Source organism: Carettochelys insculpta, chromosome 1 (genome assembly GCF_033958435.1).
Source record: "Carettochelys insculpta isolate YL-2023 chromosome 1, ASM3395843v1, whole genome shotgun sequence".
Taxonomy (NCBI): Eukaryota; Metazoa; Chordata; order Testudines; family Carettochelyidae; genus Carettochelys; species Carettochelys insculpta.
Genome location: NC_134137.1, coordinates 26,064,649 through 26,089,173, shown reverse-complemented (window position 1 = coordinate 26,089,173; position 24,525 = coordinate 26,064,649). Strand labels below are relative to the sequence as shown.

The window sequence follows — 24,525 nt, the reverse complement described above, 5'->3', positions numbered from 1 at the left end:
CTCTTGAGGTCCAGTAAATACTCTAATATTACAGGTATAGGCACCGAAAGGGGGGCCAGCTGTTTGGTAGAACACCATGCCGTGAAGCGAGTCCATTTCTGCTTGTAGGTCTTCCTGGTGGAAGTCCTCCTGCTACTTTCTAGGACTTGTTGCACTTCCTCCGTACATGTGCTCTCTAGGGAGCTGAGCCATGGATTAACCACGCTTGTAGTCGCAGGCCTTGTGGGTGCAGATGCACTATGGACCCCTGGGCTTGCGTGAGTAGATCCGGCGCCACCGGAAGGGGCATCGGTGGACGGTCCGACATGCGCAGGAGTAGGGGGAACCGTTGCTGTCGATCCCACGTTGGGACTATCAGGATCATTCGGGCTCCTTCCCTCCTGGCTTTCTGCAAGACTTTGTGGATCAGCACTGTGGGAGGAAAAGCGTAAAGCAGGGGGCCCCTCCAGGAGATCGCGAATGCATCCCCCAGGGACCCCCGTCCCAGTCGTGCCCTGGAGCAGAATCGTGGGCACTTCTTCTTGTATTGAGTGGCAAACAGGTCTATCTGGGGAAAACCCTATGCGTGAAAAATCGGTCGTAGCAGATGGGGACAGATCTGCCACTCGTGCGTGAGTGCGAAATGCCTGCTCAGCTGGTCTGCCTTCACATTGTGAGCGCCTGGTAAGTACGAGGCTTTCAAGATTATATTGTTGGCGATGCACCAGTTCCATAACTGGACTGCTTCCACACATAAGGCACGGGACCAAGCTCCTCCCTGCCGATTTATATAAAACATGGTGGAGGTATTGTCTGTACTGATCCCGACTACTTTGCCTTGTATATGGTCTGCAGGCGTTGAACACTGCTCTGAGCTCCAGTATATTTATGTGCAGTGACTGCTCCGTGGAGGACCACAGCCCTTGAGTCACCTCTTCGCCCATGTGTGCTCCCCACCCTATGAGGGAGGCATCTGTAGTAAGAAAAACCAATATTTGTGGTTGGTGGAAGGGTACCCCTGTTAGCAAGTTCTTGGGGTTTACCCACCATTGCAGGGATTTGCGCACCTCTGTTGTGGGCGACACCACCCTGTGAACGATGTGTGCTGCCGGTTTGTATACGCTCGCCAGCCAGTGCTGCATGCTGCGCATGTGTAACCTGGCGTTCTGTACTACGAACGTCGCCGCTGCCATGTGGCCCAGCAGCTGTAAGCACGTCAGGACCGGCACCGTAGGGCTGAAGGTGATGACTTGCACGAGGGAGCCGATGGCCCAAAAGCGAGTCTCTGGTAGATACACTCTCGCTGTAATAGAATTTATGCGGGCCCCTATGAACTCTATGTCCTGTGTGGGGTCTATCTTTGATTTTGCCAGATTGATAACCAGGCTGAGCGAAGAGAACGTGCCTGCTGTGACGCGTATCATGCATACTACCTCCTCCTTCGAGGCCCCTTTGAGTAGGCAGACGTCCAGATACGGGAATATAAATACCCCCTGTCTGTGCAGGTAGGCTGACACCACTGCCAAGGTCTTGGTGAAGACTCTGGGGGCCGAGGAGAGGCCAAACGGTAGGACCTTGTATTGAAAATGTTCTTTGCCTACCATGAACCGGAGGAATCGTCGGTGAGCCGGATGGATAGTTATGTGAAAGTAAGCATCTTGTAAGTCGAGGGCTGCGAACCAATCTCCATAGTCTAGTGCCGTAAGGATGGAGGCGATTGTGATCATCCGGAAGCGTTGCTTGCGCAGGTACCGGTTGAGGCCTCGAAGATCTAAGATGGGCCTCCAGCCTCCTGTCTTTTTCTCCGTGAGGAAGTACCTCGAGTAGAACCCTTTCCCTTGCAGTTGCTCCGGCACTCTTTCCACTGCCCCTATGAGCATGAGATGGTCTACCTCCTGCTTGAGCCTCGCTACGTGGGAGGCCTCCTGGAGGTGGGGCCTGGGTGGAGGTCATGGCGGTGGGAGCGACTGGAAGGGGATGGCGTACCCCGTGGCTATGATCTCCAGCACCCATTTGTCTGTGGTGATCCTTTGCCACTGGTCGTGGAATGGTCGGAGGCGATGGTGGAATAACCGCTTCGGATGACCTTGTGCGATGCTAGTGATGGCGCAGCCCTGGATCTGTGTGTCAAACTTGTGGCCTTTGGCCCTGCCCCGAGGACGCAGGGCTCTGTTGGGAATGTCGCCTGGGAGTTCTGTACTGCTGGTGCTGTTGATGTCGCCCTTGCTCGTAACCCCTGTGGTACTGGGGACGCTGTTGCTGGTACTGGTACCGTCTTTGTTGAGGGTAGTACTTTTTCTTTCTGTATGGAGGGGTGTAAATCCCCAGGGTCCTAAGTGTGGCTCTTGAATCTTTACTGGAATGAAGGACCGAGTCAGTTGATTCAGCAAACAGCTTCTGCGAGTCGAAGGGAAGATTGACTATCTTTGCCTGCAGATTCCTCAGTATACCCAAGTCTGGAGCCAGGACTCCATGCCCTTCGCCGGCACGAAGTATTTCTTATCTGCTCTCTTGTGGACAGGCGGAATAGTCGCAGGGGTCTGCCATATCATAGTGGCGGACTCCAAGATTGCTTCATCAAGCGGTATTGCTATTTTGGAGGAGGCCGGAGGTCTCAGATTTTTGAGGAGCTTATGGTGTTTCTCTTGCACCTCTGCTGTCTAGATGCCTTGCGTGAAGGCCACCCTCTTAAACAGCTCTTGAAACTGTTTGAGATCGTCCGGAGGATGGACGTCCCCCGGGGCCATAGCCTCGTCCGGGGAGGAGAGCGAGGAACCACTAGGGTACGCCTCTCTGGACCCTTCCGGTTCCTGTTGGTGATGGTACATCCGCTCGCTGGAAGCTTGCAAGGGAAAATCTCAGGGTTCCATAACCAGTTCCCCCTGAGATACTTGAGTCTCTGTCCCCGTTCGCGATTGCCCTCGGGGATACAGGACCATCTGTGGGGATCTTTCCCTGGTAGATTGCCGGTGGTGTCTATGCCCTGCGTGATAGGGGCGACCATGGCAGCATGAGCACTGTTCTTGGGAAGGTGACCTAGACCACTCCCTTGGTGCATACCCTCTGCGTCTGGGGGAGCGAGATCGTCAAGAGACCTGGGACACTGGAGAGAGCGATTTGTGATAGTACTCCAGCGGCTCAAACCCCAGGGAGGGTGAAGGTGGTCCCAGCCAGGGAGAGGCTGGTTGTAAAAATGGAGACGGGGGCTCCGGGTAGGCTAGGGGGGACCCCTGCCTTCTAGTTGGAGTCTGAGGCATGAGCGGAGGGCTGAGAGAAAGCAACTCTGCAGCCCTGTCTGGAGAGGGGCTGCGGTGCCTTGTTTTGTGTGCAGCCTTCCCCCTCCCTTGAGGGGGTAGCTCCGCCCCCTGACGTGTAAGGGATCTTGGCCCCGTCCACGCCGTGCTCGGCACGCTTATGGGCGGTGCCGCACGGGCGGTGTCCTCCGGTGCCTGCAGGCTGCGTGCCTGTGCGCTCTGCACTGCCGGTTCCCCGGGGGTCGGTGCCGCTGCTTGTGGTGCTGCCGGTACCGGCGCTTGTTTAGCCGCCGCCCTGCCTGCGGTGCGGGGCAGCTGTTTGATTATCGGAGGCTGAGCCGCCTCCACGTGGCTCTCCGTGCCGCCGCCGATCAACTGTTGCTGCGGCTGGGGGCTGTGCGCTCCTCCCGTCCCGCTCGCTGTTGCTGCCGGCAGGGATCGGGCTGGGGAGACTTTCCTCCATTTTTGCGCTGATGGGGTGAGGGAGGCGGCTTTCCTTTTATGGGCCCCGGAGGGTCCCTCCTGCTGCGGCCGCTCCAGCACGTCTGGCTGGAGGGCCTTGTCGAAGAGCAGCATTTTAAGCTGCATCTCCCTGTCCTTCCTTGCTCTGGCTGTTAATTTTGCACAGAAGGAGCATTTCTGCGTGACATGGGACTCCCCCAGGCACCTTATGCAGTGACTATGCCCATCAGACGCTGGCATTGCCTCTCAGCAAGACTCACATTTCTTGAATCCTGAAGAGGACATTGTTGGTGAGTCTTTCAGTTGTTAATGGGGTACTTAGCACCTTCTCTGTGCTGTTTTCCCCCTCTCCGATAGCCTGCTGCGGCAGGAGGGCTAATGGCCCTAGGCTCCTGGCCTCCGGTGCTCCGCTTGTTACTAGGACTGGACTGAATGCCGTCCCACTTGTTGTTTCTTTCTTTTTTTTTTTTTTGGAAATAACAACTGGCTAACTTAACAGTAGCCTAAGCACTTGAAAACTTTAAAGAAAAACAGTTAAAACCATTGAATACGCTAACTTGGCCGTAGCCTAGTCAGATTCCGTCTGCAGCCGACGGCGGTTAAGAGGAACTGGCGGGGACCGGATCGCGCACGTGGCCAGGAGTGCGCAAGGGAGCGGCGCGCACCGGCGCATGCACGGTCCGGCAGAAACTGCTTGGAAGATCCGATCTGCAGCGCCGGGCGAGCCCAACACCTAATGTGGAGCAGCCACGGGGACACTCGAAGAAGAACAAAGGGTAAGCAGGGTCACCCAGAATCACTATGGGCATTTCCATGCCCTTAAAGTTAATTTTCTGGTCTGGGAAGAAAGTTCCACTCTTGAGGCTTGTAAACAGGTCAGAGCTCCTAAAGATTAGTGCATCATGCACCATTCCCAATCACCCCACATTGAGGTCGGTGAACTGACCTTTGTGATCCACTAATGCCTGCAATACCCATAGAGAAGTGCCCCTTGTGATTAACGTACTCTGAGGCCTGGTGGTCCAGTGGCAGGATGGAGATGTGTGTTCCATCTATGGCCCCACCACAGATCCATGGCAGCAATCCTTCCACTATCTCCTGCACTTTCCCCAGAGTCACTTTCTTCCACAGAAGCCTGTTGACTACCTTGGCTATTTGTATGACAACAGGTCCTCACCGTAGCATTGCCCACTCCATATTGATTTCCCACTGACCGGTAGCTGTCTGGTGTTGCAAACTTCCAAAGAACAATTGCCACATGCTTCTCCAGTGTCAAAGTCAGTCTCATTCTTGTATTGTTGTGCTTCAGGGAGGGAGATAGCAGTTCACAAAGTTCCTTGAGAGTTGTCTTACTCATACAGAAGTTTTGCAGCCACTGCTGATATACCAGGACTGCAAAATGATATGATGCCACTAGTCTGTGCTGGTTTTGCAGCTCCAGAACCTGCCCTCCATGCTGTACAATTCTTCCAGTGCTGCCAGAAGCTCCGTGTTTTTTCTCTCCAGATCTTCACGTTCATCATTGCCACTGGAACCAATGAGCTCATATTCCATGACCATTATATTCAAAAGATACTGCATCGCAATGCGGAAACTGAGCACAAAACACTGCGTCAAACTCTGAAGAGTATCAGGATAAATGTTAGTGCCTGTGACGACAGCTGGCAGACAATATGAAAACTGTACGAAAATGCTGTTTTTTTCCAGCCGGAAAGAGGGAAGTGAGGGAAATGCATTCTGTGATGGTGATACCAGAAACCCAGAACCACTTGCAGTTACTTTTTTCCCCCACATGACACTGGCACAAAATCTCAAAATGCAATGGGTCTGCAGGAACTGTGGGATAGGTGCCCAGAATGCAAGGCTTCCGAAGTAAGACTTAAGTGACCTTCTGGGGCCATACTGAATTGACTTTCTGAGCTGATCAGGACACTCAACTTCACAAAATCTAGTATTAAAAAATTGACTTTAACAAATTCAACTTTATTCCCAAGCATAGACGTATGCTGAGTCTTTGCCTTTCGGTGTGGAAGCTTGTTATTGGTATCTTTCTCACCCACTGACAGTAGCCACCACAAGAGAACCTGGTTGAGGATATGATCAGAGTGAAAATATTCATAGCCCTTAGAGAAGACAAAACATGTCCACTCAGTTTATTTTGCTCTGGAATGCAAGCAACAGAGTGTTTGCCAAAGAACCATGACTGGCTTCATGATAGCTTAATTAATTGGTAAAGCCATCCTGGGCAGGATTGCCAAAACTTTCTTTCATCTCTTGTGCATGAATACTACATATAGAGGCCACTCATTTTAAAATATGTTAATGAACCCTGTGGTCCTTTGGGTAGTGGTTAGTCACTTGTCTGCTCAATAGTCTTTGATGATGACAACAAGGAAGCAACAGGCATCTGAAGTGGAAGCTGGTCTACAGCTTGCAGTGGAGAAGCTGCCCAAGTGATTTCTGGCTGAGAGAGCTGAGGAGAGGTCCTAGCTGGAGTGGGACAGCCCCCATGTCCAAGAACGGCCACTGTTATGGGCCTGTATCCTGTCCTTGCTGGAACTTTATAAGAAGGCCAAGGCTAAGGTTGCTGCACAGCCTGTTGTTCCAGAGTCTCTGATGGGGAGTATTTTCTCCATCCTGTGTGTATATAAATACCCTCACTGCTGAATCTAAAGCAGAAAAATCAGATACTTCTGCCAACTGAGTGGCAAAGCCAGATGGGACTCTGAAAAGTGGCCTGAGCTGGGGGATTGCAGTGCCAGGAAAATCACTAGAGGCTTTCCATTCATCAGCATGGACCTTTGAAGAAGTTTAGCTATCAGTACTACAGAGTATGGATTTGAGAAGTATGAGCAGTACACATCAGCATCAGCTGCAGACCTCCTGTGCCATTGATACCAGTACTGAGAGGTTAAGAACGTCCCTTGCTAACATATATACCTCCAGTGTGGTTGGGAACTGCAACATACGATGGCTCTGCAATCATCTTCAGGGTCGTTAGCAGACCTGGCTGAGGTTCCAGATTAGAAAAGGAGACATCTGAATTGGAGTTTATTCTCAAGTTCGACATTTTGTGGCTTGGTCTTAACAGAGATAGCAATTACCTTATGCATTACAAAAACAGCTTCCCCATCTTTGATATTTGTAGTGATCTCAGGCAAGTCACTTAACTTAATAGACACTTGCAGTAATTTTCTTCTCCCTCTTCCCCACCCTTTGCCGCTCCTCCCCACTCCTTCTGTCCTATGCAGATGATTTGTCAGTTTTCATTTCATTTTTTTTTCTCTCTCTCTGTTATATTTTTGTCATGTCAGTTAACTTTCATCAGAATTCCCAGGTCTGAAGAAGTGCGTCTGTCCCATGAAAGCTCATCACCTAATAAATTATTTTGTTAGTCTTTAAACTGCCACAAAAGTGACTGCTTTTGTGTTTTAAGAGGTTCCAGAGGTGTGAAATAGCAATTCCTCTTGGGAGACGATGACTGTTCCAAGGACCGACATTCCCCTGAATGCCTTGTAGAGTTTCAACCTCTATCTGATTTAAGGTCCAACACAGTCAAGAAAGGCAACAAACCTGAAGAAGGCAACAATCTTTTCTTTGGTATTGCTGAATGGGAATGAGGATCAACGAACACCTACTGTCAAGCGCTCCATAGTGAAAATTATGTACTAAGTGCACTTATTTGGGTAATAATTCTAGTAGGGGGCATAACTGTGCCTCCCTGAGCAGGCTTTTGAGTCTCATCACTTTTTTTGGAATATGGCTTGAATCCGTTCCATATGTGACATTTGTCACAAATGTCAGATTCTCCCAAACTTTTCATGCAGCATGGAAGTCAGTTGCTGACCAGCTCAGGTTTAATGCAGATCTGCCAAACTTAGAATCTGGCAAAAAAGGCATCATTCTGTTACTGATCCCTGTATCAAAAGATAAGTGGCATAGAACAGAAACTTAGCACTTAAAAAATGTAGCAGTAGTTTACAGCAGACGGAATTCATACAGAAAGGAATGAGGGAAGCACTTGACTTAACAGGCCTTGAATTTCTCTGACAACCATCACTGGCAGTAAGAAGAAACTGAGGGAGGTCAGCATGGCCTTGCCCTCATATACCACTATGTAGAAGTGCATGGTGGTAAATAGTGCTTAATCCACCAAAAAAATCTCCAATAGTTGTTCAGAGTACATACATACTTAGAGAGGAATAAGCATGGGCAATCACTTGAGGAAGAAATACCCAAACCTTCATGAGCAGCTTCATGAGTCTCCCTGTGGCACTGGCCTTAGAAACCCCACTTCCTAATTTAATTGTTTATTTCAATAGGAAAGGAAAAGGAGGGACAAGGAATACAAATAAATCCATACTGATTGTAGGGCTAACAGCAAAGCACCTTGATATGTTGAAATGCAACTTTCTGTCACATAAACCATACCAATATAGAACAGGCATAGTATTTTGGTTATCCAGTTTATCATGCAAACAATGGACCACATTTTCAAGTGCTCCGTTTCCATAGCCAGAGTCAGATTTTCAAAAACTCTTTGCACCCAGCAGCTCCCACTGTGATACTTAGGACTAGCAATATTCTGAACTGTGAAAATCTGGCCTGTGACCTAAATACAGTATTTCTTCTTCATATAACACTTGTTAGCTTCCAGGGGATCTCTATGTAAGTAAGAAATGCAGGCTCAGATTTGAAAAGTAATTTATTCTGAATATGCTGACAAGTCTAGCCCAGTGAACCAGCTCACAATATTCATACCACTTGCTGGCTGACTTTTTTGTTTGTTATACACTAACCACTGTTAGTGTAAAAAACAACTTTTTCCAATGCTCTACTTCAGGTATTTCTACAGTAAGAGTGCTTTACAAGTAAATAGGAATGCTGATCTACCACACCATAAAAACACCGATGGTGTAAGCATAGCTTATGCTACCAAAGTTGTGCTCTTATCAGTTGTGCTTATTCTATACACACCCTGGGTGTGTCTATACTAGCCGGCTACTTCGAAGTAGGTGGCACAACGTCGAAATAGTACACGTCACATCTACACGCACCGTGCGCTATTTCAACATTGAAATCAACATTAGGCGGCGAGACATTGAAATCGTTATTCCTATACGAAGATGGGAATAGCGCCCTACTTCGACGTTCAACATCAAAGTAGGGCACGTGTAGACGATCCACATCCCACTACGTCAAAATAGTGGTGTCCTCCATGGCGGCCATCAGCTGAGGGGGTTGAAAGACGCTCTGTCCAGCCCCTGCAGGACTCTATGGTCACCGCATACAGAAGCCCTTAGCCCAGGGCTTCTGGCTGCTGCTGCTGCAGCGGGGGGGTCCATGCTGCGTGCACGGGGTCTGCAACCAGTTGTCGGCTCTGTGGATCTCGTGCTGTGCAAGCCGAGTGTGTCTGAGAGGGGCCCTTTAAAGGAGCGGCTTGGGGCTTTGCTGGCCCCTTATTTCGACGGGGAGCACTTGTGTGTATGGACGCTCCGCATTTCCTTCCGGGGCAGCTCCTTTCGACGTTCTCCGTCGCTACTTCGACGTTGAACGTCAATGGCACCAGCCATGGAGGACGTGGAGGACGTGTAGACAACACATGTCCAAGTAGCCTATTTCGACCCGTTTCTCCACAGTGAGGGCACGCCGCATGAAGGTGTCCTGGTGCCTCAGTGCGCGGGTGAGCCACTGGCATAGCTCCAGAAATGTCTGCTGGTTCATGCGAAAGTTCTGGAGCCAGCGGACGTCGTCCCACTCTCCGAGCACCAGCTGCTCCCACCAGTCGGTGCTGGTGGGGTAGCTCCACAGCTGGCGGGGTGCTGCAGGGTTGGGGGTTGCGTCCTCCTCCCCTGCAGGCAGCTCCTCCTCTGTGGCAAGGATGTGCTCAGCTGCTTCCTGCATGGCATGGAGCAGGGCAAGCACTGCTCCTACAGGGGCGGCTGGGTGGACCTCTGGCGGCTGCTGCTGCTGCTGCTGCTGCTGGGGGTACATGCCTGCATCGCTCGAGGTGTGCGTGCCTATGCCTCTCCAGACCGCGTGCTGTGCAGGCTGCATGTGTCTGGGAGGGGCCCTTTAAGGGAGCGGCTAGCTGTTGCCCCGGAAGCGTTAGTCCGCCCTGTGACCCCGTCTGCAGCTGTTCCTGGCACCCTTATTTCGATGTGTGCTACTTTGGCGTGTAGACGTTCCCTCTCAGCACCTATTTCGATGTGGTGCTGCCCAACGTCGACGTTGAACGTCGACGTTGCCAGCCCTGGAGGACGTGTAGACATTATTCATCGAAATAGCCTATTTCGATGTAGCGTGCACGTGTAGACATAGCTATAGAGAAACACTTTCATGTAGACAAGCTACAAGACTCCAAATTTAAGAATGCTTTTGTCCTTCAGGTGAAAAACATGTTCCAAGCCTTGCAAGATCTTGAAGAAGAAACACAGCATAGAAGAAATGAATAAGAAATGGGAACAAATTACAACAATATTCATAAAGAGTGACGACTGCCTAGGTTTCAAACAAAAAGAGAAGAAAAAAGTATGGCTCCTGCCAGTCACAAGGAAGGCAATCAATAAAAGATGTACCTTAAAGAAGAAATTTAGAGATACCAAATCAGGAAGACTGAAAGAAAGGTACTACCAGCAATACAAAGAAGCAGACCGACATGCCAAGAAACTGGTGAGAGCTGATAAGAGAGCTCATACAGAGGAACTAGCAGCACTAGCTGAAGAAGCACGTACTCGAAGAGAGCAAGCAAAGATTTTTAAAATCACCAAGCTTGTGTGTGGTAAGTATCATGCCAGTACAAGTGTCCCTGTCATGGACAAACAAGGAAATCTACTCAGAACAGAGAGGGAACAAGAGCCTCACTGGGCAGAATATTTTCAGGAAGTTCTAAACAGGTCACCACCAGAAGAAGCAGCCAATATTCTAGAAGTGGAAACAGACCTTTACATACATAGTGCTCCACTAAAAATGGAAGAAATTAGCATGGCAATAAGATTCTTCAAGAATGGTAAAGCTCCAGGACACAACAATCTCAATGCTGAATTGCTTAAGGCAGACACAAAACTTGCAGCCACTATTCTCCAACCGCTCTTCACAGCAAAATGGGAAGGGATGCAGGTGCCAGAGGAATGGATGAAAGGAATTATTGTTAAGATACCATGGAAGGAGCACTCGATGACTGTAACAGCTGGCGCAGCATTACTCTCCTCTCAGTGCCAGGCAAGATCTTCTACAAGATTATTATTCAGCAGATCTCAGACACTCTTAACGAATCACTGAGGAAAGAACAAGCTGGCTTTCACAAAGGAAAGGGGCATGTAAATCAAATTTTGTACTGCATAACATCATTGAGCAATGCATTGAATGGCAGAAGCCATTGTTCATCAACTGAGCTGTAGGCAGAGGGAGGAGCTATCAGGGAGGCCGAGCACTTAAACCCTGCTAGTAAGCGACCAGGGAGCTTTGCGACCGGGTGCTCGCGAACAGGGTGCGTGCTAACAGGAGGGAGTTTTGAGAGGCTCTCCTGGAGGAGGAGAAGGAAGGAGCAAACTAAAGCACCTTGGGGTAAGTGGCTGCTTATATTTGGAGGTTTTGGGCTTGTGTGTTTGTTTGTTTGTTTGGAGTTTGGAGTGCTGAGCTGAGTGTTTGTTTGTTTGAAAGGCCGTGTGCTCAGGCAGGCAGGCAGGCAGTTGGAAGCTGATTAGGTTTGAATTGAAACACCGTGTGCTGATTGGCTGAGCTGTAGGCAGAGGGAGGAGCTATCAGGGAGGCCGAGCACTTAAACCCTGCTAGTAAGCGACCAGGGAGCTTTGCGACTGGGTGCTCGCGAACAGGGTGCGTGCTAACAGGAGGGAGTTTTGAGAGGGGAGTTGAGAGGGGGAGCTTGGAGGGAGCCAGTGACTTCTATTGCCCTTAAACTAAATCCTTTATAACAACCTCTATCTGAAACATTTAATTAACAGTCATATATAATTAGAGTAGGAAATGGAGGCAGAAGCCCAGCAGCAGAGTGGGGGCTATCCTGTTTATTGTGTCGAGTGCAGTATGTATGACTACCTACCCTGTGGGTGGGTGGCGTATGTGTGCACTCAATGCAAGGAGCTCCTGGCCCTCAGAGACCGAGTGCATGCTTTGGAGGTCAGGGTGGCTGAACTGGAGGAGCTAAGGAAGGCAGAGGTGTTTGTGGATGAGACTTTCCAGGACATAGTAGGGCTGTCCCACCTCCAATCTGACAGTCCTGATGCTGTTACGGAGGATGAAAGGCTCAGGGAAGGAGAGCAGTCAATGGGAGCAGAGGGAAACCATCCCATAGTTGGGACCCTCCTTCCAGAGGGTGATGTTGTATCCTCTCGTGCCGAGGATACTTCTCCGGGGGAGGGAGCGCCAGCTGTTAGGAAGAAGCAGGTTTTAGTAGTGGGGGATTCGATCCTTAGAAATATAGATAGTTGGGTTTGTGATGACTGGGAGAACCGTATGGTGACTTGCCTGCCTGGTGCGAAGGTTGCGGATCTCTCGAGGCATCTAGACAGACTTATGGGCAGTGCTGGGGAGGAGCCGGTCGTCGTGGTACATGTTGGTACCAATGACATAGGGAAGGGTAGAAGAGATGTTCTGGAGGCCAAATTTAGGTTACTAGGAAAGAGACTGAAATCCAGAACATCTTTGGTGGCATTCTCTGAAATGCTTCCAGTTCCACGCGCAGGGCCAGATAGACAGGCAGAACTTCAGAGTCTCAATGCGTGGATGAGACGATGGTGTAGGGAAGAGGGGTTTAGATTTATTAGGAACTGGGGACACTTTTGGGGTAGGGGGAGCCTATACAGGAATGATGGGCTCCACCTAAATCAAGGTGGATCCAGACTGCTGGCATTAAACATTAAAAAGGTCGTAGAGCAGTTTTTAAACTAAGAGGTGGGGGAAAGCCGATTGGTGCGGGGGAGCACCTGGATCGGACGGAGACTTCTCTTACACGAGGCTCCATAGATAGGGATTCCCTAGAAGTTAGTCAGATAGGGAACGTGGGAAATAATATATGGGCAAGATCAGATGTGAAACAATCGTGCATAAAAAAATCCAACGCGTCTGTGAAAGGCGGACATATAAATAGTGGTAGTTTTCTAACATGCTTTTACACTAATGCTAGGAGTCTGTCTAATAAGATGGGTGAACTGGAGTACCTCATATCAAAGGAGGAAGTTGACATAATAGGCATCTCAGAAACATGGTGGAATGAGGACAATCAGTGGGACACTATCATACCGGGATATAAATTATATCGGAAAGACAGAACAGGTCGTGCGGGTGGCGGAGTGGTACTATATGTGAAGGATAATATAGAATCAAATGAAGTAAAAATCCTAAAGGAATCAAAATGTTCCATAGAATCATTATGGATAACAATTCATTCCTCTAATATGAATATGGCATTAGGAATATATTACCGACCACCTAACCAGGACAGTGATAGTGATGCTGAAATGATAAGGGAGATTAGAGAGGCTATCAAAATAAAAAACACAGTAATAATAGGAGATTTCAATTATCCCCATATTGATTGGGTGCATGTCACCTCAGGACGGGATTCAGAGATTAAATTTCTTGATGCCTTAAATGACTGCTTCTTGGAGCAGCTAGTACAGGAACCCACAAGGGGAGAGTCGATTCTCGATCTAGTCCTGACTGGAACGCAGGATCTGGTCCAAGAGGTAACTGTTACTGGACCGCTTGGAAATAGTGACCACAATATAATAACTTTTAATATTCCTGTGTTGGGAAGAACACCGCAGCGGTCAAACACTCTGGCATTTAATTTCAAAAAGGGGTATTACACTAAAATGAGGAAGCTAGTTAAACAGAAACTAAAAGGTAGAGTAATTAAACTAAAATCCCTGGAAGCTGCATGGAAACTGTTTAAAGACACCATACTAGAGGCCCAACTTAAATGTATACCCCAAATAAAAAAACACAGTAAGAGACCTAACAAAGAACCACCATGGCTAAACAGCCATGTTAAAAAGGCAGTGAGAGAGAAAAGGGCAGCTTTTAAAAAGTGGAAGTCAAATCCTAGTGAGGAAAATAGAAAGGAACATAAACACTCCCAAATTAAGTGTCATAGGCTACGTCTACACGTGCACCCAACTTCGAATAGCTTATTTCGATGTTGCGACATCGAAATAGGCTATTTCGATGAATAACGTCTACACGTCCTCCAGGGCTGGCAACGTCGATGTTCAACTTCGACGTTGCTCAGCCCAACATCGAAATAGGCACAGCGAGGGAACGTCTACACGCCAAAGTAGCACACATCGAAATAAGGGAGCCAGGCACAGCTGCAGACAGGGTCACGGGGCGGACTCAACAGCAAGTCGCTCCCTTAAAGGGCCCCTCCCAGACACACTTTCATTAAACAGTGCAAGATAGACAGAGCCAACAACTAGTTGCAGACCCTGTATATGCAGCACGGACCCCCAGCTGCAGCAGCAGCAGCCAGAAGCCCTGGGCTAAGGGCTGCTGCCCACGGTGACCACAGAGCCCCGCAAGGGCTGGAGAGAGAGTATCTCTCAACCCCCCAGCTGATGGCCGCCATGGAGGACCCCGCTATTTCGATGTTGCGGGACGCGGATCGTCTACACGTCCCTACTTCGATGTTGAACGTCGAAGTAGGGCGCTATTCCCATCCGCTCATGGGGTTAGCGACTTCGACGTCTCGCCGCCTAACGTCGATTTCAACTTCGAAATAGCGCCCAACAAGTGTAGACGTGACGGGCGCTATTTCGAAGTTACTGCCGCTACTTCGAAGTAGCGTGCACGTGTAGACGCAGCCATAATGTAGTAAGAAAAGCCAAAAAAGAGTTTGAGGAACAGCTAGCCAAAAATTCAAAAAACGATAGTAAAATGTTTTTTAAATACATTAGAAGCAGGAAGCCCGCTAAAAAAGCAGTGGGGCCCTTGGACGATAAAGATATAAAAGGAGCGATCAAGGAAGACAGTGCCATTGCGGAGCGATTAAATGATTTCTTTGCTTCAGTCTTCACGGCTGAGGATGTTACAGAGGTTCCTAAATCTGAGCCAGCCTTTTTAGGTGACAAATCTGAGGAACTCACTCAGATTGAAGTGACATTAGAGGAGGTTTTGGAATTAATTGATAAGCTGAATAGTAACAAGTCTCCAGGACCAGACGGCATTCACCCAAGGGTTCTGAAAGAACTCAAATGTGAAATTGCGGAGTTATTAACAGTGGTTTGTAACCTATCCTTGAAATCCACTTTGGTACCAAATGACTGGAAGACGGCCAATATAACACCAATATTTAAAAAAGGCTCTAGAGGAGATCCTGGCAATTATAGACCGATAAGTTTAACATCAGTACCAGGCAAATTAGTAGAAACACTAGTAAAGAGTAAAATTGCAAGGCACATAGAAGAGCACGAATTGTTGGGCAAAAGTCAGCATGGTTTCTGCAGAGGGAAGTCGTGTCTAACTAATCTGTTAGAATTCTTTGAAGGGGTTAATAAACATGCGGACAAGGGGCACCCAGTGGACATAATATACCTAGATTTCCAGAAAGCCTTTGACACGGTCCCACACCAAAGGCTTTTATGTAAATTAGGTGGTCATGGGATAGGAGGAAAGGTCCTTTCATGGATCGGGAATTGGTTAAAAGACAGAAAACAAAGGGTGGGAATAAATGGTAAATTTTCACAATGGAGGAGGGTAACTAGTGGCGTTCCGCAGGGGTCAGTCCTGGGACCGATCCTGTTCAACTTGTTCATCAATGATCTAGAAAATGAGGTAAGCAGTGAGGTGGCCAAGTTTGCAGATGACACCAAGTTGTTCAGGACAGTCAAAAGCAAAAGGGATTGTGAAGAACTACAAAAAGATCTCAGCAAACTGAGTGATTGGGCAGCAAAATGGCAAATGAAATTTAATGTGGGTAAGTGTAAGGTAATGCATGTTGGAAAAAATAACCCAAATTACACGTACTACATGATGGGGTCAAATTTAGCTACGACAGATCAGGAAAGGGATCTTGGAGTTATAGTGGATAGTTCTCTGAAGACATCCACACAGTGTGCAGCAGCAGTTAGTAAGGCAAATAGGATGTTAGGAATTATTAAAAAAGGGATAGATAATAAGACAAAAGATATCATACTTCCCCTATATAAAACTATGGTACGCCCACATCTCGAGTACTGCGTGCAGATGTGGTCTCCTCACCTCAAAATAGATATATTGGCATTAGAAAAGGTTCAGAAAAGGGCGACTAAGATGATTAGGGGCTTGGAAAGGGTCCCATATGGGGAGAGGCTAGAGAGACTGGGACTTTTCAGTTTGGAAAAAAGGCGATTGAGGGGCAATATGATAGAGGTATATAAAATCATGAATGGTGTGGAGAAAGTGAATATAGAAAAATTATATACCTTTTCCCATAATACAAGAACTAGGGGACACCAAATGAAATTGATGGGTAGTAGGTTCAAAACTAATAAAAGGAAATTTTTCTTCACACAGCGCACAGTCAACCTGTGGAACTCCTTGCCCGAGGAGGCTGTGAAGGCCAGGACTCTATTAGGGTTTAAAAAAGAGCTTGATAAATTTTTGCAGGTTAGGTCCATAAATGGCTATTAGCCAGGGATAAAGTATGGTGCCCTAGCCTTCATAACAAGGGCAGGAGATGGATGGCAGGAGATAAATCACTTGATCATTGTCTTCTGTTCTCCTTCTCTGGGGCACCTGGCATTGGCCACCGTCGGCAGATGGGATGCTGGGCTCGATGGACCTTTGGTCTGACCCAGTATGGCCATTCTTATGTTCTTATGTTCTTAACTTTATTAATTTTGAAAAAGCCTTCAACAGCATCTATAGGGATAGTCTTCGGTGAATTTTGAAAGTATATGGAATACCACAAGTTGTACAGCTCATCAAGAGTTTTTATAACAATTTCGCATTTAGCATGGGACACAATGATCCGCACTTCAAAGTTAAGACTGGGGTCAGGCAGGGATGCGTTGTGTCTCCAATGCTTTTTAACTTAGTCATAGACAGGGTTATGCAATGTACAACAGAAGATGACCCAAGAGGCATCAGATGATCCATCTTCTCCACACTAGAGGACCTCGATTTTGCTGATGACATTGTGTTGCTCTCCCATATGCATCATCATACGCAAGAGAAGACAAATGGACTCTGCATCTTCAGCAAACAGGTCGGACTAAGAGTTAGCCAAAAGAGAACAGAAATCATGACCCTATACATTGATGCACCAGCACCAGTCAAGATTGATGGCCATGACCTACCTGCCACAAAGAGCTTTACATACTTGAGTAGTATCATCAGACAAGATGGAAGTGTCAGAAGTGGTATTTTGAGCAAACTCAGTAAAGCCAGAAATGTCTTCATGAGTCTGAATGCTGTATGGAAGTCATCACAGTACAGCATCCACACCAAACTGAAGCCGCATCGTAACTGTGTCTTATCAACACTACTATATGGATTAGAATGCTGGCAGATGACAGAGTATGACCTTGGTAAATTTTCAAACTTTCACACCAGAAGCCTTTGGAGGATGCTCTATATTTTTTGGCCATGAATAATTTCAAATCAGGAACTGCCTTCATGGTATAAGCAAGATGACATGGCCACCATCATTATGAAAAGACACTGGAGATGGACAGGACACATAACTCAGAAAAGATGGAAACTCCATCACAAAGACTGCTGTGCACAGGAGTCCTGAAGGGAAGCGAAAACGAGGATGACTCAAGACAACATGGCACCAGACTGCTGAAGTAGAAATGAAGAGCATGAATCACACTTGGGACACTATTGAGAGGCTGGCCAGTGACAGACAGAAGTGGAGGACCTTTATTGCTGCCTTACATGCCAGCAGGCATAAAGGACAATGATGAGGATGATTTGGTTGCTGTTTCAGATCTTTGTTAATACTTCAAAGCAATGATGACTCACTAACTACAATGCAACCAGTAATCTAAACATATTTTAGAAAAAAAATCCAGGAAAAAGGATGAGTCTATGATTTCGGGAAGATCGTGAATAGATTACCTAGTTTAAGACAGAGATTTGTGAGGTCCAACAGGGTGGTTGTTGTCTGGGTTGTGTGGTTTGTTCGTTTGTTTGGTTTTGGTCACTGTACCATGGCTGGATCCTGCTTCTATTGAATTTGTGAGAATGAGTTAATGGTATGTCAAAATTGGCTTCTCCTAATAAAAGCTTTCTGAAATATGATTTTAAAAATGCTTTTAAATATCACATTAAACTTTCTAGGATTCCAGGTGACATTCATAGGGAGGTAACTTGAAAACTTTTCACAAAACTTTATCACTGGGCAAGCATAACTACTGATTTTACATAACATAAATTCTGATTTACACGGTTGGGAGATCAGAATTGGATCCTTTATGTTCACTGAAGAATGTCTGTGAGCTAGATATTTACTCCATTAAGGCAGTTTAGTATTTTAAACAACTGTGATTTTTCCATAGGTAGCCTAATGATGACACAGGAAGAGTGCCCTTGTGCTCATGTGTTTCCCAGCTGCCAGAATGGCCCCATACGCTCTTGGTCAGTGGCACAACTTTAAGCAGCCCTGAAATTGCTCTGTTACTTCTTAGAACCAAACTGGTGCTGCGCAGCATGAGGTTCTGAGGGATGTAAAAGTATCTGACAGTCTACTTTGTGCCCCACCCTGAGTTGCATTAGGGGACCAAAAGGCTAGTCCTGAGTTTCTGGCCTAGAGATTTCATATGTATGTTAAGTCAAGAAAGGCTAGAAATGTACAATTACCAGACTCAGTTGTCAACTTCAAGATTTTTTTATCCAGTATTTACTATTAATAGACAAAATGTTTATGTACAGCGTATAGCTATGCTGTGTTAAAAAACCTTTTTTGAAGAAGTTCAAACAAGAGAAATTCCTACTAACCTGAGGAAAAAACAAAATGTTGGACCCATTTTAAATGTTTTCTCTGATATGCACTGATTTATAATGTGTACATTTCTGGCATATCCCTAAAAACAAGTACACAACATTATATTTAAAAACCATAATCATCACGTCTCTATGTAAGAACAGCAAATATTTTGACTGAATAAGTGCTATTTGCTGTCTGTTTTACATGTGACATGTTTTATACAACTTGAGAACTTAATTTCCTGAAACATACTGAAATGCCAGCAAGGCTTCTGGGAAAGATGATTTAGCTTCTTTTAACTGCCCACTCTGATTCTCTTTTTTCTTCTTCTTCTTTCCCATGTTTTATGCTGTATGTATTCTGGAATTTAGACCATACCTAAGAAAACAAGGAAAATTAATTATAATATAAAAATATACATATAATTGGACATACACATCTCCTAGAACTGGAAGGGGCCTTGGGAGGTCATCTAGTCCAGTCCCCTGCCCTTTTGACAGGACCAAGCACCATCCCTGACATTTCTTTGCCCCAATCCCTAAATGGCCCCCTCAAGAATTGAGCTTATAACCCTGGATTAAGCAGACCAATGCTCAAACAACTGAGCTATCCCTCCCCCCCCCCCCAAACTATGTAACTAGGTAACATCACATGCTTACCTGGCTGGAGCACTTGCAACAAACAACTCTGAAAATACAGTATTTTTAGCAGCAAACGTAGAAATAATGAAATAATAGTAAATCACAGACGAAACCAAATCACTTTAAAAAAAATCTCTCCAATTTCAAATATGTTATTTTTTCTCAAAATCTAAAATAAAAAAGTTACCTGGTGAGGTTAAAAATAATAGTTTAGAATACAAATTTCCCTACCTGTGTATACAACTAGTACCACGATCTGAAGTAAACAAAATGAAATTCAAAAAAAGCAAATGCACTGTACTCCACTTGGGAATAAAATGCCTAAGAAAAAGTACTGCAGGAAAGGAGATGGGGGTTATAGTGGATCACAAACTAAATATGAGTCAACAGTACAATAATATTGAAAAAAAGTAAACATGCTGGGATGTATTAGCAGGAGTAGTGTAAGCAAGGCAAGAGACACAGCATTGTGTCCAGTTCTGGACAGTAGATTTAAGGAAAGATATGGAGAAACTGGAGAGTCCAGAGGGAAAAACCAAAGATATATATATATATATATATTCTCCTTAACCTCTGAGGACAGAACAGGAGGCAATAGGCTTAAATTACATCAAGGGAAGAGGCTTAGGTAGGATATCAGAAACCAACTTCCTGGCAGGGTAGTTAAGAACTGGAACAAATTGCCTGGGGAGACTGTGCAATTTCCATCACTTTTAAGAACAGACTAGGCAAACACCTTTCAGAAATGGTGTAGTTATTACAGTCCTTTCTTCAGTGCTGGGGACTGAACTAGATGATCTCTTGAGGTCTCTTCCACTCCTACACTTCTATGATTCTAAGACTCTGTAATTAAATATCTAATATATTTTTTATTGTTTATGCTTACACACAAACATGCTTTCTGTATTTATTTCAACAAGGACACTGAAAATAAGACCATTTCACCTTATTTTCCTATTAATTTTCACTATCAATCTTGCATTCAAAGTGTTTAAAAATATTGACTGGAAATTTTAAACAATAATTATATCAAAATATTTCTATTGATCATTTCAGGTTTTGAAAACGTGTTTTACAAAGTTTAAATTTAAGATTTCAGTTCTGTCACAGAATCACAGAAAAGTAGGGCTCACAAGAAGAAGAAGAATTTACTGGGCTCCACTATCCTAACTGCAAATGGGAGTCAAACCATATACATGAGTTGTTGCACTAACTTCAACATAACAAATTATGGTAGTAAGCATTAAGCTCAGTTGTCACAATCATAGAATCATAGAACAATAGAGCTGGAAGAGACCTAAAAAAGCCATTGAGTCCAGGCCCTTCACGCTAGTGGGGACCTAGGACCCCCAGTTCAGGAAAATTGCCCATGGATCAAGCCCATGTTTCCTCAGGACAGCATGCAGGCACTTGTTTAAATTCTAGTGACATGTACTTAAGTGCTGTTCTGAAGTGGGGCCTAGGTAGAAATAGTAACTGCATTCCTTTGAGTTGGATGTACTTCATTCTCACAAATCCAGAGGCAAGTTGTTTCTTTGCTAGCCATTCTTTTTCAGTTTTAGGTCCATTTTTACCCAGCCAGCTCTAGCTCACTTGCATTTCTCTTTCTCTTCCTTATATTCTACCAGAACAGTGAATATTTGTTGTAGCTATGACATTGGTTTTGATTGTCAGAGCAGCAAATAAAACTGCTTTCTGAAGGGATATGCATATCAACAGTAATTCCTATGTGTATTGTCTTGCATTTCCAAGCTCAGCAATAACATGACAGTGATTCCATTGACAGGCTGGCAGCATACAAATATGAAAAACAACTCACAAGGAACAAGTATCTATGGTGTTTCTTCATCATTACCTTCCAGCTTTATTTTCATTTTAATGTGAATTGCCCAGCTGCTTGACTTCTGAATGTTAATTACCACACAAAAATCATATATATTATTTTTGCTGTGTGCGTCTGTCTCTGCAGGCAAGGCTCTATCATGTTGCTCCCCCAAGCCCCTCAATGGAGCTCCCCCCTCTACTGTGCCAGCCACTCCCCATGCAGCACAGTGCCCAGCCCAGCCCCCTGCACCGTGCCAGCCCCAGCCCCTCTCTGAACAGTGTGGGGCCTGGCCCAGCCACTAACGGAGCCTGTCCTCACCCAGCATAGTGCCCAGCACTGCGCCCTTCAACAGAGCCCCCCCTGCACTGTATCAGTCCCAGCTCCTCCCAAGACCAAGGCAGAGCCCATCCTAGCCCCCAGTGCAGGGTCTGGCCCATACACTGTGTATGTGTATTACAAGTTTCAGTCCAGAACAGGTCAGCAACCTGCGGCTCCAAGTGCTGCCACTCCTGACTCCACTTGTGGCTATAGAAGCTGCTGCCACTTAAACAAAATCTGCAGTTAAAACTGGATTTAGTTTTTTTATTTAAGTGGCGGCAGACTCCAGAGCCCCAAGTAGAGTCAGAGGTGGCTGGGAGCCCTAAAAGAGGAAACTGGCAAGGCAGGGAGTTGCCCATGCACTGCACACTAGGAAATTCTAAGGCTGCAGGAGAGCTGGAGGTGGGGGTCGGGTGGCCAAGCCTGCCCTGCTGGAGCCTGGCTGAAAAGGAGGCGGGGCGGGTGGGTGGCGGCAGTATGTGGAGCTCCTTGTCTCAGGCAGGTAAATCTAGGGATGTGGGGGTGCATTTGGGGCTGAGAGGGGTTAAGCCTGGAGATGGGTGATGGGTTTGCAGGATGGGGTGTAAAGCTTGAGGATAGGGGGTGAATTTGGGGGCCAAGACAGGTAAGCCTGGAGGTAACAGCTTTCTAACTGTTAGAAATCATTGTGCGTGCACAGTTCTTAAGATGGGGTGACAAACAGTACAGTCTGACATTATTTATTAAGGTCTGTATCATATTCACATGCACTGCAACTCTTGAAGTATTGATTTTGTAACCGAATTTGACAAAATGACTCTTCTCAATACTTCAATTGCAGACTGCTGGTCTAGAACATTCTTCCAGCTTAACTTATGCTTGCAAGAGGAGCTGTAACAGGGCTTCTAGTCTTTAATAAAGAGTGCTACCGGTTGGTGCTAGTACACAGAACTAATGGCATTACACACGGCTAGCTACATTCTTTGGTCCTGTAGTGGATGTAGTTCTGCCAGAACCAAGAGGGTGCAACAAGGGGCTTAAGCATCAGGGTTTTTCTAACCCACACCAGCTCCGTAAATAGTCAACTCCTGAGTCACAACCACCATCTCCAGAATAGGACAAGGCTGCTTCACATTAAAATTGAAACAAAAAATTGTTGTGACACAGCTCCCTTAAAACAAGGAAATTAAGTTAAGCTATCTAATGCTACCCACCAGTAGTCCTCCATCGAAAAATCCTAAGATTACTATTACTACAAAGACCATCAACCACAAACCAAGCAACCTGCCAGTCTACAATTCTGCTCTTATAAGATTATTTTCCCTGCAACTTGAGTAGCTGTTGTTGATATAGTCATTGGTTGTGTTGGGAGAAGGTAGACTGGTAAAGGGCAAGTGCCGAAAGGCAGTTTAAAGGAGCGTTGGAAGGCTGGCAATACTAGAAAGGCAGATTTAGGGTTAGACAAGACAATGGTAATGCATTATAGCTTTTAAAAATCCCCTTGTTGATATTTTATTTTATTCATAAGCATCTTCACCACTCCCAGTAAGCTGTATACGGGAAATCTACCTGTGCTGAAGACTGAGTTAAGTTTGTTAATTATGATTATGTGGCTCTTATGAGATGGCAGATTGTTTTAAATCTGATGCTTAGACCATGCAGCCACCCGTCTCTCTCCCCCGCCCCACCCCCCAAAACCAACTACTTATTTGAAAGTCTAGTCTTGGAAAGTTCAAACTCCGAGCATCAGCCCATACCTGCCCCAACACCAATCCTCTGCGGCACCTTCTACTATCACCAACACCGCCACCTTCACTGCTATCACCTACTCCCATCACCAGCACCCATTTGTGCCCCCATTCACAGCAGTCACCCCTCCACCATAACCCACACCCACCTACACCCCCACCGTCACTATTTGCTGTCAGCCTCTTGCACCCTCAGCCACAATAACTACCGCCCTCCTGCGCCCCCGCCATCATTTCTGTCACCCCCGCAGCCGCCATGGCCGCTGCCCTCCTGCGCCCCCGCCATCACTGCCGTCACCGCCCCACCCCCGATCTCCGTGACACTGCGCCGACCCGCCGACTCCCGTCCCTACAGCCCCACCCACTCCCCTCAGCGGGCCCCGATGGGCAGCGAGGCAGTTACCAGGGCCTGACCGGCGGGGGCGCCCTGTTTTCTGAGCTCCGCGGCCGGCCCACTCGGGCTCCTCAGCCCAAACTGCCCCGGTAACTGAGGCAACAGCCGCTCGCCCTTTCCTGCGGCGCTGCGGCCTGCGCGTTCAAACAGCGCCCCCTGCTGGACCCGGGCGGGAGCTGCGGCCAATCCCTCCATCCGATCGCTTCCCCCCAGCTTTTTGTAGCGGACGACGACACCTGCCGAGCCATCTGCCCTGCCCTCACAGCTGCTGTGCACGTAGCCTTCCCCAGTGTCTGCCCTCTGACCCCCGCCGCTGGAGCAGGATCCTCTGTACCCACCAAGGAGGCAGAAGGGTTGGGGGGCTCAGTACAAGCGTCAGCCACAACTGCATCCACACTTTTTGGTCATTTGCTGAAGAGGTCAGCAGCAGAAAGGGCCACAGTCATGGGTCAGGAAGTTAGAACTGTCCCCCAGGCAGGAATCACTGGCCCACTTTCACAGCAGTGCCAAGAGGAATGGGTGAGGGAAGAAGACCCAACCCAGCTCTTGTGCCAGTACTGCAGTGTTGTGACTTATTAATCTATGTGTTGTCATTGCGCCGAGTGGCCTCAGGTACAAAGTGGGGCCCCACCATCTTTACATCTGTACGAAGAGAATAAAATGACAGTCCCTGTCCCCAAGAGCTTCTACTCCCTGTTAGCAAATGGTGGGGAAATCTGTTCTCTGCGGACCCCCAGCCACAACTGTACCAAACAATATATTACAGATGAGATGAAACATAAAATAGATCATTGCACTTTTATGCCTTAAACCTTACGTTTATGATAGATGCTGGTGGCATTTTTCAGTCAAGATGATCCCAAAGTGCTTTGCAAATTTTTTTTGGATTCGCACTCGCAAATTAGTAGATTACAAAGTCAGAAAGGCTTTTTGATTATCTAGTCTGACCTCCTCTGTAACACAGGTTGTAGGGCTCCCGGAATTAATTCCTGT

The 24,525-nt window shown here is 46.9% G+C and overlaps 1 protein-coding gene across 4 annotated transcripts in view; it reads right to left on the bottom strand.

Moving 5' to 3' along the window:
• The window catches only part of CCDC83 (coiled-coil domain containing 83), an 83,046-nt gene extending 59,395 nt beyond the window's left edge, over window positions 1-23,651 (bottom strand). For all 4 annotated transcript variants that reach the window (XM_074983780.1, XM_074983758.1, XM_074983766.1 and 1 more), the window contains exons 1-2: window positions 23,542-23,651; window positions 18,880-19,005 (exon numbers count right to left, since the gene is read on the bottom strand). In XM_074983780.1, the coding sequence (XP_074839881.1) occupies window positions 18,880-18,968 (89 nt within the window). In that variant the 5' untranslated portion in view covers window positions 18,969-19,005; window positions 23,542-23,651. The remainder of the gene's footprint in view (window positions 1-18,879; window positions 19,006-23,541) is intronic.
• Window positions 23,652-24,525: the final 874 nt, after the last annotated feature.